Source organism: Psammomys obesus, unplaced genomic scaffold, assembly GCF_907164565.1.
Source record: "Psammomys obesus unplaced genomic scaffold, mPsaObe1.curated_primary_1811, whole genome shotgun sequence".
In the NCBI taxonomy this organism is placed as follows: domain Eukaryota; kingdom Metazoa; phylum Chordata; class Mammalia; order Rodentia; family Muridae; genus Psammomys; species Psammomys obesus.
Window position 1 is genome coordinate 2,434,167 of NW_026585691.1, and position 13,452 is coordinate 2,447,618.

Here is a 13,452-nt window from a genome sequence, read left to right on the forward strand (position 1 = left end):
TGCTTGAAACTTCTATCTAAATATAAATTGGGATATCTCTGAGTTCGAGGTGACAGTGTTCTAATGCTATTGTAAATCTGTGTTCACTCTTTGTGGGTTTCCTTCCACTTGTGTAAGAATTTACACTTAGACTCCTATAAGAGATTATATATGTATGTATAAATATATATATGTATAATGTGTAAAAAGGTCCTTGAGAAATAGTTATTAAAGATGATAAAGTAGATAACGCAGAAAACCATACTGAAAATTTTAAATATATGCTTTAAGGTGTATAGCATAAGGTGAAGTTTTAGGGGTGTGTCCATTTTTAGAGTTCTCTGTTTCTTACTACTTTTAACCTAGCCTTTGTAGATGAAGTTTGATAAATGTTGAACAATTTAATAGTTATAATCCTTGAAGGTTAACATCTATATAAATCCAACGGACACATTCAGAATTATGTGATGAACATATATGCAACTTTTTTTTTACCTTCTAGATGTGTGAAATAAGAAAGTACTTTATTGCCATTTAAAGTACTTATATTCAAGAGACGGTGACCTAATATTTCTCATTGCTGTCACAGGTCTAATTTGCAGATATCCTCAAGAAGATTACGAGTCATTCTCACTCCCAGAATCCGTTCCCCTGTTTTGTTTACCAATGGGCGCAACTATTGAATGCTGGCCATCAAACAGCAAATACCCCCTTCCTGTGTTCTCTACATTTGTGTTAACTGGGGCCTCTGCTGAAAAGGTGTGCTGTATTTTACTGGTTTGCTAATTTCTTGTGCAGTTTCAAGTCATCAGCTCCTAGTAATATTACTGTAAGAAACAGTACTAAAACCTTGACTAAATTGAACCAATAATAAACATGTTTTCCCATTTGGTTGAATTTCTTATATCCAGAGACAGGAGAAGAGTGTCTCCCATCCTCCCAAATGTTTGGTTTTGTTTTTATTTTTACATACTAGTGAAGACTTTTTTCTTCATTGAGTGTTGATCCTTCCTTGGTTCATTTTCTGTGATAGAAAAGCTCCTAAATACTGTCAAAGACATTATAAAATATAATGTGATTTAGCAAGTAGGCTTGTTGTTGTTGTTGTTGTTGTTGTTGTTGTGGGGAATCACACGTTGGCTTGCCAGGTGAGTGAGTGCTCCACTGCTGAGCTACATTCCATCCCTGGAATGTGGTTGTAGTTGTAGGGGAGCTTGGAAAGCATCTAGACCAGCATTTTCATTTTGTGGATGGGAAAATCAAGGTACAGAAAAATTTAGTAAGTTATTCACAGTTCAAATTTACCTCACTTTCTTACTAAATAATTTCCAAATAAAATATTGAAATATTGGTATAACACCTGCTTTTTTATTTTTTTGTTGCTGTTGTCATTGTTGCTTTGAAACAGCATCTTTTTTTATATAGACCAGTCTGCTCTTGAATTTACTTAGATCCTCTGCCTCCTGAGTGCTGGGATTATAGACATGAGTCACCATACCAAGGCTCAGTTGCTTTCACTCTTTATTTTAAAAATATAGTTTAACCAAAATCCCTATTTTCGGTAATAAAGATACATGAAAATTACTGCATAGCTGGCAAATGTATCAAGAATGCAGTCAGCAGGGATGGTAACTCATACCTGCAAACCCAGTACTCAGGAAGCTGAAGCAGAAGATTGCAAGTTTGAGGCCAGCCTAGAAGATCCTGCTTTTTTTTTTTTTTAAAGCAAGATTGATTTTACCACAGTGTTCCTAGTCCCTGACACCTTACGTGCCCATCATAAGCATCCATTAAATATTCAGCTGATGACGTACTTTGAATAAGCGATATAAAGGATATTTATTAAATGTATTTCTTGCCTTACAGGTCTATGGTGCTGCTATTCAGTTTTATGAACCATACTCTGAGGAGAACCTTACAGAAAAACAGAGACTTCTTTTAGGCTTAACATCTCCGGTGGATGGAAAATCTGATAGTTCTAGAACAATTCACACTAACAAATGCATCTGTCTTCTTTCTCATTGGCCTTTTTTTGATGCATTCAGAAAGTTTCTGACTTTTCTGTATCGTTATTCCATCTCTGGACCTCATGCCCTTCCAATTGAGAAGTAAGTTAGAAGTTTCATGTTTAAAATTTGACAATTTAAGCTGGGCATGGTGGCCCATTTCTTTGAGTGGGAAGCAAGCCTGCTCAGCATAGTGAATTCCAGGATAACCAGGGCTATGGAGAAAGACCCTCTCTCAAAGAAATTTGTCAGCTCTTCCCATGGTACATTTATACTAGTAATTGAGTAGATTTCATATGAAAATTGGGTTTCTTGGGAGTTATTTGAAAAAAAAAAACATTTGATTATTTTATTTATATAAGACTTTATGGTTATATTTTTACAGTTTTGTTATTTTAAACAATTTTATTTCTGCCAGCAAATGTCAATTTATTTTGAAATGAGTTATTTGGAATAAATATAAAATACTCTTCTGAAGTTTAGAGCTGCTAACTTGGAGAACTACTGGAACTAGGTCTTTTGCAGAGCTAGAGATCAAATCCAGGGCCTCTCACACGCCATGGGAGTGCCTTATCATTGAGCCGCACCCCCACTGAAAGTATGAAAACTCTCAAACTGCATTTGTGATTTTCATGTAAATTTAAGGTATTGTGAGCCGTTAAGATAGTCCTACATAGAGATATGAATTTAAAAAAATTTAAATTGATAAAGACATCTTATTTTTTGTTTGTATTTACTAAGAGCACTCAAAGGGGATAATGCTTCAAGCAGTAAGACACAATGCAAAGGAGCTATGAGTACATCACTGTAGATTTGACTTCTGTCTTTCAGGGCTCGTAGTCATATTTTGATCTCTGCTTCTTTAAGCCAGCTATCTCTTCAGCCCTTTAACAGAATTTCCTGACTGATGAGAGTTGGGAAGTAATACAGTTGTCTTAAAAGCAATCAAATACAGTATTGCTCTGATTATCCCATGCTCTTTTTTACTCTCATTTTTAGTATTCAAAACCTAGCACTTCTCAAATTTTTTGGTATTAGAACCCCTTTAAAATCTTATGAGGACAGAGAGTAAGCTTTTCTTTATGTGTTATGTCTTTCAATACAAACATTTTATTGCAGTAGAAATTAAAACTAATTTATAATTTATTTATTTATTTGTAATTTATTTAAAAAATAATAAACTACTTGCATGTTTAAACATCTGTTTGAAAAGTAACTTTTAAAACAAAAGGTTAGTGAGAAGAGTGAAGTTTTACATTTTTTTAATGCCTGGGCTAATTGAATCCAGCTGCATTTGTTTCATGGTTCTGCATTCAGTCTGTTGCAGCTATTGTTTTGGTTATGTGAAGAAAATCTGGCCTCCCACAGACATGTAGACAGAAAAGGGAGAGGCACTTAGTAGTCATTTTAGTGGCTGGTTTTTTTGTTGTTGTTGTTGTTTTGTTTTGTTTTTGTTTTTTGGTATTATACCAAAGCTTGGCAAGTGGTAGTTTCTTCCAACTTATTAGTAATGCAAAATATGAAGCCTAAGAAACAAAGTTTTCTTCTGTGTTCTATTAAAATTTGAAGGTATCTTTTAGTCTTGATTGAACATTGACTCATGCATGATCTTGTAGCATTGTATATTGGTCATTTGGACAGCAAAGGTTCGTTGAGGTAATCAGATCTTTGGAGTGTAGTCAAATGTCTCCTTTAGTATAAGAAAACCAGTTGTTAATATCACTATTTATTGCATTAGAAGAAATACACACACACACACACACACACACACACACACACACAGCACATATTGTGTGGTGCATGTGCATGTTGGCATGTCCTTGCCATGGAGCCTATGTGGAGGTCAGACGACAACTTGTAGCAGTCAGTTCCTTCTTCCAGTGTGTGGGTTCTGGGGATTAAAGGCTTGGCATCAAGCACCTTTATTTGCTAGCCCAGAACAGTTTTTTGTTTTTAAATAAGGTTCATTGTGGTGCTAGGGAATCAAACCAGGACCTTACACACACATGACAAGTGTCCTTCCTCCTAGCTACATCCCCAGTTTTCAGAAAAGTTTTTGAGTATTGAAAAGCTTTTGGGTTCATGGTGGCAAATTCTTACTTTTCATTTGAAATTTTAAATTTAATATTAACAAGTATTTCTAGGTATTTTCCTTGAAGTAATAGCACTTTGTTAATTTTATGCGGAAAATATCTGTTGAATACCCTACACTGGATAAGCTTAATTTGCCTACCGTTTCCAAGCAAAATGGCATTCTGTGTGTGGAAAAACAACCAATTCACTCATAACTTAGTCTTATAACTGCTTTTACAAAATCAAGATGACCACTATACTTTTGTATACAGTAGTAATATTTATGAGTACTCACCCCTTTATTGCAGAATATTCTGAATGTATGTTCCAGAATCAAGATACAGGACAGATATTTACTATTTCAAATACATTAATTTGTACATACTTTTTCAAGATTTATTTTTTATTTTTATTTTATATGTGTGATTATTTTGTCTGTATGTATGTCTGTATACCATGTTTGTGCCTGGTGCCCTTGGAGGTCTGAAGAGAGTACCAGATCCCTAGGAATTAGAGTTATAGGTAGTCATAAATCACTGTGTGGATGTTGGGAACTGAACTGAGTTTTCTACAATAATAAGTGCTCTTAACTGCTGAGCCATCTTTCCAGCTCCAATCAGAGACATTCTTAAATGAAATTGACATTTCTTTTCTGTTAGTGTATAATAGGGCTACAGTAAAATATAGCATTTACTAGTTTACACCTGCCTTGATCCTTGATAGGGTGTCAGCAGTTTCATTCACATGCTTAGGCACTATTGTTGCCATTGCCAAATGTGTGAGAAAGGCAAATGGAGTCTCACTGTTATCATACAAAGTTTTGATCTGGCAGGTCTTCCCTGAATGAGACTAGGGCACCTTTAGTGTTTCATGTATCATGCAAAAGTCCTGATGTCCTAACTGCTTCAACACATTCAAGCAGATGGTTGTGCTACTCATTCCTCTATTCCCTTTTTTTCCTTCCAGATTTTAAATAATGGTAGGGAGTCATATCTTTATGCCACTTTACATAGTGTCTTTGGATAGTACATTGTTAAAATACATCTATAGACTCGATAAATGACTTATCTAGTTCTCCTTCCATTTTTAAGGAACTCATTTCTAAAAATAAGATAATTTTGAAATAATATTTAGATGAAAAAACAATACAAGACAGCTTATTCCTATGGAGAATAAAATATTTTTATGTTTTGTCTTTTTTTCCTTCCATAGTGTTTAAAGCCAAACTTATTGATTGTTGCGTGACTAATTCTGGTGCTCAGGTGGCAGGGGCAGGAGAATTACATGCTCAAGGCCAGCCTTGCCTGTACAGCAAGGTTGTATCCCTAGAACCTAAGTGATGTGGTTCAGTGGGAGAATACTTGCTGCCTTGTGCAAGGTTTTGGGTTTGATCCCTATGACCACAAACAAAACAAAAGAAAACAATTTCACTGATCTAGATTTTTATCCATTGTTAGATGGAAGGCTTATTGAGATGGGGTAGTCTTTTGTTGCCTAGGTTGCCTTGAACTTCTGGACTGAAGTGATCCTCCTTCCAGGTAGGTGGGACTACAGATGTTTGCCAGGGTATTCATAGTTTACAAACATTTAAACTCATTCATTTTTTAGCACCTTAGATGATTGTGTCACAAATATGAGGGATTAATTAAAAATATATTATAAATGTAAGAATTAGCTTCTTTAGTAATGTTGATTATTACCTGCTTAGGGAGAAGAAAACATGGTTTTGAGACACTGAAAATACAAACGTTGAATATGACCAGCTGTTGACATAAAGTTAATTTAGGCAAAGGCATCTTTAATGACACAAACAACTTTTTGGTGTTAATTTGTTTTCCCAGTGCTAGGAGGTTTGGAGTTTAAGGGCACAGGGCCTTAGAGAGCTTGAATTTGTGGTGGCATGTTAATCATGCAGGAAATGATATTCATTTTGTAGTCAATTGAGTTTCTGTTTTTGTTTTTTAGGCATATTTCTCATTTTATGCATAAAGTTCCTTTTCCGTCTCCTCAGAGGCCACGGATTTTAGTTCAGGTAAGGTTCTTTTAATATGAAGGCCATATGAGTTATTATTAATGGCTCCATCGGCCTGTAACATAGAATAACAACTTTAGACTGACAAGGACCATGCAGCCAAGGACCATGCATGGAGAGGACCTCAAACCCCTGCTCAGATGTCGCCCATAGACTCAGTCTCCAAGTGAGCTCCCTAGTAAGGGGAGCAGGGGCTGTCTCTGACATGAACTCTGGCTGGTTCTTTGATCACCTCCCCCTGGGGGTTGCAGCCTTACCAGGCCACAAGGGAAGTCAATACAGCCAGTCCTGATGAGACCTGATAGGCTAGGGTCAGTTAGTAGGAGAGGAGGACCTCCCTTATCAGTGGACTAGGGGAGTGGCATAGGGGGAGAAGAAGGGGAGAGGGTGGGATTGGGAGGAGATGAGGGAGGGGGCTACAGCTGGGATACAAAGTGAATAAATTATAATTAATAATAATAATAATAAAAATAAAGAATAACAACTTTAAGTGGGGACAAGAAGAAAGAACCCTAGAAAACTAGATGCTCTTTCATATTGGAATTTTAGTCCCAATACTTTATTTACTTCATCCACAGAAAGGGACTTTGTGGTGCACACATGTAATCCCAGCAGGTAAGATGTAGAGGTAGGAGAGTTAAGAGTTTGGTGTCAGCCTGGGCTACATAGTCACTTCCAGGCCAGCCTTGTCTGTAGAGTGAGTCTGTCTCAAGGAAAAAAGAAAAAAAAAAAAAAAAAAAAAAAACGCACACAAGGAATGACTTTACTCCTAGATTATTTCTAAATATTTGAAGGTTTATGCCTTTGATCATATAGTTGGTTAAATGTATTAGAATAGTTATCAGGAATAGTTGCTGTTTATATATTGCAGGAGGAAGAAATATCTGTGTCTTTGATACAACAGGGAAGTTCGAATGACTATCAGTATTTTCAGTTGAATGCATCTCTGCTCTTTTGCTTATATCTTGTTTGAGGTCTTGCTAATTTATATATCCTATTACTTAATCTATGGAATGATTCATACAAAGGAAATATTTTCATGTGTTGTCACCATGTGTGTTACTGGTTACTACAGCCCCGAAGGTGGTATTATCAGTATTGAAAGTTGTTTGGCAAACAGGTATTTATTTACTGACTAGTAGAAATGTGCATAAATTTGAAAATGCAGGTGAAATTAGTTGCATTATTGTATTGATTTAGATAAAATTTCTAGAACATACTTTGTATGACGTTGACAATTGGCCTGCAGATCCATTCATTGCTTCATGATACTTAGTGCCAGAGTGCAATATGGCACACTCCATTTTAAATACATATGAAATTGTTATATAGCAGAAGCTGACAAATGTTTCCTGTATGGCTCTTACCTAAATATTACTCTAGTCTCTGTTGCAGGGCTCTGCTGTTATAACACAAAATCAGCTAGAGAGTATGGGGGAAAATCACATGGCTATATTCCATTAAGACTGCTTACAAAGCAGGTAGCACATGCATGTGTTACAGGACATAAGTTTACTGACCCTAAATGTATGGTATTGAGTAAGTAATTTAACCTCTTAACATAAATGTATTAAAGTAGATTTAGGGAAAAGTTAAAGACATATGAGATGTGATTCAGAATAAGAAGTTGTTGGAAGAGGCCAGAGGTCAGGGCATACTTTAGAGAATCCAAGTGGCATTAACTGCCCTTATGCTGTGATCTGTGAAGCTTCATGGGTAGCATCATTAGTCCATGTCTGTTACCAGAGCATCTTGTTTCAGAGTTCATCTTTATATTTCAAATGCTTTGTTTTAAATCTTCCAGTTATCACCACATGACAATTTGATTCTCAGTCAGCCTGTTTCATCACCTCTTCCACTAAGGCAAGTAAAGCTTCGTTTCTATTTGGCTCTCTAAATCTATGTGTGCATATTCCCACATCCGTACATCATCTGCCAGCGGAGTCCAGAAGAGGGTGTTGGGTTTCTTGGAAGTGAGTTACAGGTGAGCTTCCCAACGTGGGTGCTGGAACTGAACTCAGGTCCTGTGGAAGACATGGCTGAGTATCGCCCAGCCATCTCTCCAGACCTAATAATTTCTCTAAATCTAGTGTGAAATATATATATAATCTTTTCTAGCTAAAATTTTAAATGTTAATTGAAGTACCATTCAGGTTCTTTTTATTTAAATATTACGGTTACAGTTTTTAAGAAGAAAGAGAAGCTTTTACCATAGTGTTTGGTATTTCTGTGTTTCCTTATTATCAAGTACTTACTATTATATAGTTGGGAATACATGTAGATTATGACGGCAACTTATTTTTAGCTTTAATTGTCCTCTAAAATATATCCAAATACATTTTTTTTTTCGAGACAGGATTTCTGTGTAGCCATGGTTACCCTGGACCTCACTCTGTAGACCAGGCTGGCCTTGAACTCAGAGCTCCGCCTCCCTCCTCCCTCTGCTCCCAGGTTGCTGGGGTTAAAGTTGTGTGCCACCACTGCCGGGCTCAAATATTTAAATTTAATCCAAAAATATTATTAAACAGAGCATATTTCATCATTCTAAAAGTTCAAAGAAGTTACAAAATATGCTTTCCCTACAGTATCATTTCCTGAAATGTAATTAGCTATGTAATTTTTCTGTCAGAAATAGTTACGGTGTAATTAAACTGCTACATTATACATACCTTAGGGAGGCCAGCTACCATCTTTGACATTAGTTTTGTAAGAATTACAGGTGATTTCATCATTAGCCGTTAGCCCAGAGTGACCAGTGTTTTCTAAGGTCTTATCTGAGTAAAAATAAACTGGAGATACTGATTACAAATGATTCTAAATTGCCAAAAGGACTTCACTGAGGGAACAGCATTGTTGAGATATAATTTCCACATCACAAAATTTACCCAAATAAAGTGTACAAGTCAATATATAAGTGAAATGATACTATATTTAGTGTTTTTATTTCTGACTTTCTTCACTGAATACATTTATAGGTTTATTCGTGATACAGCATATATTGCTGCTTCATTTCTTTCACTCCAACTGATATTTCATTGTATGAATACACTGCATTTTATTTATCTGTTTATTTATTAGGAAGCTTCTGTATTTTGGCTACTATGAATAACTTTGCTTTGAACATTCACAAGTTTTTTATGGGCAATGTTTTAATTTTTTTCCAAAAAACCTTATTAATTTTGCTTCATCATAAAAATTTACCGAGTGAATACAGTTACTTAGCATTGTACAGGCAAAATGTTCATTGGTTACTGGGTTACATAGTCAAATATTTTTTTCCTCTATAGAACATCTACATTTACTGTATTATTAATTTGCCTTGTAAATTTTGTTGCTCTTGATTCCCTAATGTCATTATCATTATGTACTGAGGAGTTTCTCTTCATAAATCTAAACTTTATTTATATACTTAAGGGAGACAGAATTGAAAAGGCATTGTTTCCTGATAATCACAGTGAAAGGAAGACCATAATAATAACCTTCTATTAAAGCCAGGCATGGGGGTGCACACCTTTAAAAATCCCAGGATTTGGGAGGGTGAAGTAGACAGGTCTCTAATTCAAGGTCGGCTGGGTCTACATAATGAGCTCCAGGACAGTCAAGACTGTCTAGTGAGACCCTTACTCAAAAGAAGCAAGCAAAAATATCCTTCCATTAAAGGATAGCTTTAAACAAAGCATTCATTTACCTAATTGAATTTTTTTTGAGGGGACATTATGTGGCAGATCTTTTTATATAAAATGAAGCAGTATGCAGGTGTGTTAGTGAACACCTGTAATCCTAGCACGGAGGAGGTCAAGACAAGAAGATCCACAACTGGAGACCATCCTGGGCTATATAGAAGACCCTGTTCCAATCAAAACAAAAAGAGAAAAAGGGAAACAAACAGGACAGGCAAAAGGCTTCTCATCTTTCCTAGTGAATGCAGCACTGAAAAGTGCGTGACCTTGGAAGCTCATAGAGTCACATTCTTTCCTATTGCTTGTGATGCCCTGCTTTCCCTGTCCAGAAGAGCAATCCCATGTTAAAGTTAACTAGGCACGACCCTGCTGGTCTAGATAACTAGGAATTTAAGTTGTTGTTTTTATTTTGTATTTTTGCTTGGCTTGACAGTGGTGGAAAGTTTTCAACACTACTTCAGAATCTTGGCCCTGAAAATGCTGTGACACTACTAGTTTTCGCAGTGACAGAACATAAAATCCTCATCCACTCCCTGCGGCCTTCCGTGCTGACTAGTGTGACAGAAGCGTTAGTGTCGGTGAGTGCAGCTCTTACAGGCGGTCAGGCAGTTTAAACTCCATGTGCTCATGTAATTTAGAGCCATTTTAACGCTTAACTACATCTCAGAACAAAATGGATTCATGCCTTTTTGAAGCAGTTTTCATTTCCTGACTCTTAATTTTAGTTATAATTATTTAATTCATTTCAAACATTAAACTTTAGGTAATAATCTAAAATATAATTTTGTGTATGCTTCAGTGACAAAACGCTTAATATTCTCCCGTATTTGTTTATCCAAGATGATTTTCCCTTTCCACTGGCCATGCCCGTATGTTCCTCTCTGCCCGCTGGCCCTCGCAGATGTCCTCAGTGCGCCGTGCCCGTTCATAGTAGGCATTGATTCAAGATACTTTGATCTTTATGACCCTCCACCAGATGTCAGCTGTGTTGACCTAGATACCAACACCATTTCTCAGTAAGTACACTTGAGATTTACACCTAAATCTGTATAAGTTCATTGTCTCTACATGTGAATTTGCCGTTTATAATTGCTGACTGGTGTTCTTTTGAGCTATATTGTTTTTTTGTATTTGGAGTTTACATCTCCTTGTCAGCTCTTGCTACGCTGACAAGACTATATTTAGGATGTTAGAGGTGGTTTTACTGGAAAGAAAATACACTTTTAATTCTCGGGCTTTAAATATTTAAGGAAAATAATCTCATGCTTACTTAAAACTTAGCACAAGGGAAATCAAAGCAGAAATAGAAGAAGTTCAGGGCTGGAGAGCACTGGCTGCTCTTGCAGAAGACATGGGTTCAATTCCCAGCACCACATGGCTGCTCACAATTATCTGTAACTCCAATTCCAAGGGATCTGACGCCCTCTTCTGGACACTGTGGACACTGCACGCCACATTGTACACTTGCACACTTGCAAAATAAAAATAAATCTTTTCAGACAACTGAAAAGCTGATAAAAACTAGTGCCAGGTGCCACAATAATATTTTTTAAATTCTTTTTTTGCAAGATGAATATAGGAGAATCACAATTGAACTAAAACACTATTCCTGTATTAATACTTCCATCTTACATCTAGCTTAATACTATCCAAATACTAGTGCATCATAGCAAAATTAGCGTATAGAATTTTAAAATAATCTATAAATTTATACATAAATTTCCATTTTTACATTGTAGGAACATATCTTTTTTAAAAATGTTTTATTATTTCTTTGTATCCACATTTTCAGAGTGGTTTTCCATCAGCCATTACAGGAGGAAGAAATGGATGCAGCAACCTGGCATCCATGGGATCTGTTTAAAACAACCACTGTTTAGTCCATCAGTAAATCCCAAAAGCTAGTTTAGTTTTGCACCTAATAAGGACATATGAAATAGGTTTCCTCTATTTACTTAACTGGTATTGGGGACTGAACCCAGAGCTCATTTGCATTTGCTCTGTCACTGAGGTACAATCCTCATCCTTCCATGTTTTTTTTTTATTATTAATTACAGCTTATTCACTTTGTATCCCAACTGTAGCCCCCTCCCTTGACCCCTCCCAATTCTACCTTCCCTCCGTCTTCTCCACCCATGCCCCTCCCCCAGTCCACTGATATCCTTCCATGTTTTAATAAGAGCATTACACCATAAAGTCTTTTAATTGAACTCCAGAATTTTAGATTGGCTCTCTGTCTTTGCCTTGCATCAAAACCTCAGTTGCTTGAACCATTAGAAAAGTTGGGGAAAATAGATATTTTGTTTGGAAGTATAATATGCACAATCAGAAAGCTTTTGTTTGTTAAAAAAAAATTAACCAATAAAATAATGGGACATAGTTTATACATGAAGGCCATTTTAATATGGGATTGCTAAAATTAAAGATTTTTTTTTTTAATGAGCAACACTGTGTGTTCTTTAGCAGGAATGTTTTGTCTTTGAAACAATAAACTAGCACTTTGTTTTCTTGATAAATGTTAGGACAGTGATTTGTAAAACTGAACTAGTTATGATAAGGGAATATATAATATTTATTATGATAGGTAAATTTTTCTCTTAACACTTTCTCTTAATTTGTTAAATTAATCTTTTCTTAGCTGGGCATGGTTGCACATACCTTTCATCTCAAGATGCAAAGGCAGGCAGATCTGTGCGAGTTTAAGGACAGCATGGTTTATATAATGAGTTTGAGGCCAGCTGGGACTACTTAGTGAGACCCTATCTCAATAATAATAATAATAATAATAATAATAATAATAATAATAAATAGGTGTTATCTTTATACTTAAATAACTGAAGAGTCAAAATGATGTGAGTTTACAATTGGCTTCTTCCTTACTCTTATCCTTAAGCCTTGGGAGGACCCTACAAATGAACCAAAGCTCTCTGCTTTTCTTCATTCAGAGTTTTCAAACTCCAACCTGAAATTTGAAGAAAACCAAATCCCAAGTATAGAATTTGATTTTTATTTTCCTTTTTCTACCCCAGGTATACAATATAGATTACTCTAAAGAAGGGGAACTAAATTAATAATTTTAAAGTGCAATATACATAGAGTCACATACTAGCATAAGTGACCCTATTTTAGTCTGTGTTCTTAATGAGAAATTTCACGATTCCTCTGATACATAAAAAAGCACAAGTTTAGGTTTTTAAGGAATTAAAGGGACATGTCGCTTGCTCTGTCAGCATTGGTTTTTAACATTGAATCTCTCAATGTGACAGTCAGACTTCTGCCACTAATAGTGGAGTAACTGTGTAGTAGTAACGCCGTAAGGGAAGAACCCTGAATAAAGCTGTAGAAGGCTGTCCAAGATGAAAAACTCTGGGAAGCTAGGTAAGGCTCCCCGGCCTGACCACATTTCACAGAAACAGTGTCCAGGGTAAGAGCAGGAAAGTATGGGAATAAATGACAAGTAGATATTTTTCTATCCATTTATGCCAAAAACATATCTTGAATGACTACTTATATAGATTATTAACAAAAAGACAAACCACATAAATATGCTCCTTTCTCTGAGTTCCTCAAACTCTTTAGTCTAAGACAGTGGGCATGCAGAGAATGACGAGGTAGGGATTAGGGCTGGGAGGATGCTATTTGGCAATGTTTTATCAAGATAGGGATGCAAAAAGTTTCTACA

At 36.0% G+C, this 13,452-nt stretch overlaps 1 protein-coding gene across 5 annotated transcripts in view; it reads left to right on the forward strand.

The window, feature by feature from the left end:
- The window catches only part of Dennd4a (DENN domain containing 4A), a 102,573-nt gene that overhangs the window by 42,410 nt on the left and 46,711 nt on the right, over positions 1-13,452 (forward strand). For all 5 annotated transcript variants that reach the window (XM_055597334.1, XM_055597353.1, XM_055597369.1 and 2 more), the window contains exons 6-11: positions 569-738; positions 1,846-2,087; positions 6,024-6,090; positions 7,895-7,953; positions 10,204-10,348; positions 10,611-10,786. In XM_055597334.1, the coding sequence (XP_055453309.1) occupies positions 569-738; positions 1,846-2,087; positions 6,024-6,090; positions 7,895-7,953; positions 10,204-10,348; positions 10,611-10,786 (859 nt within the window). The remainder of the gene's footprint in view (positions 1-568; positions 739-1,845; positions 2,088-6,023; positions 6,091-7,894; positions 7,954-10,203; positions 10,349-10,610; positions 10,787-13,452) is intronic.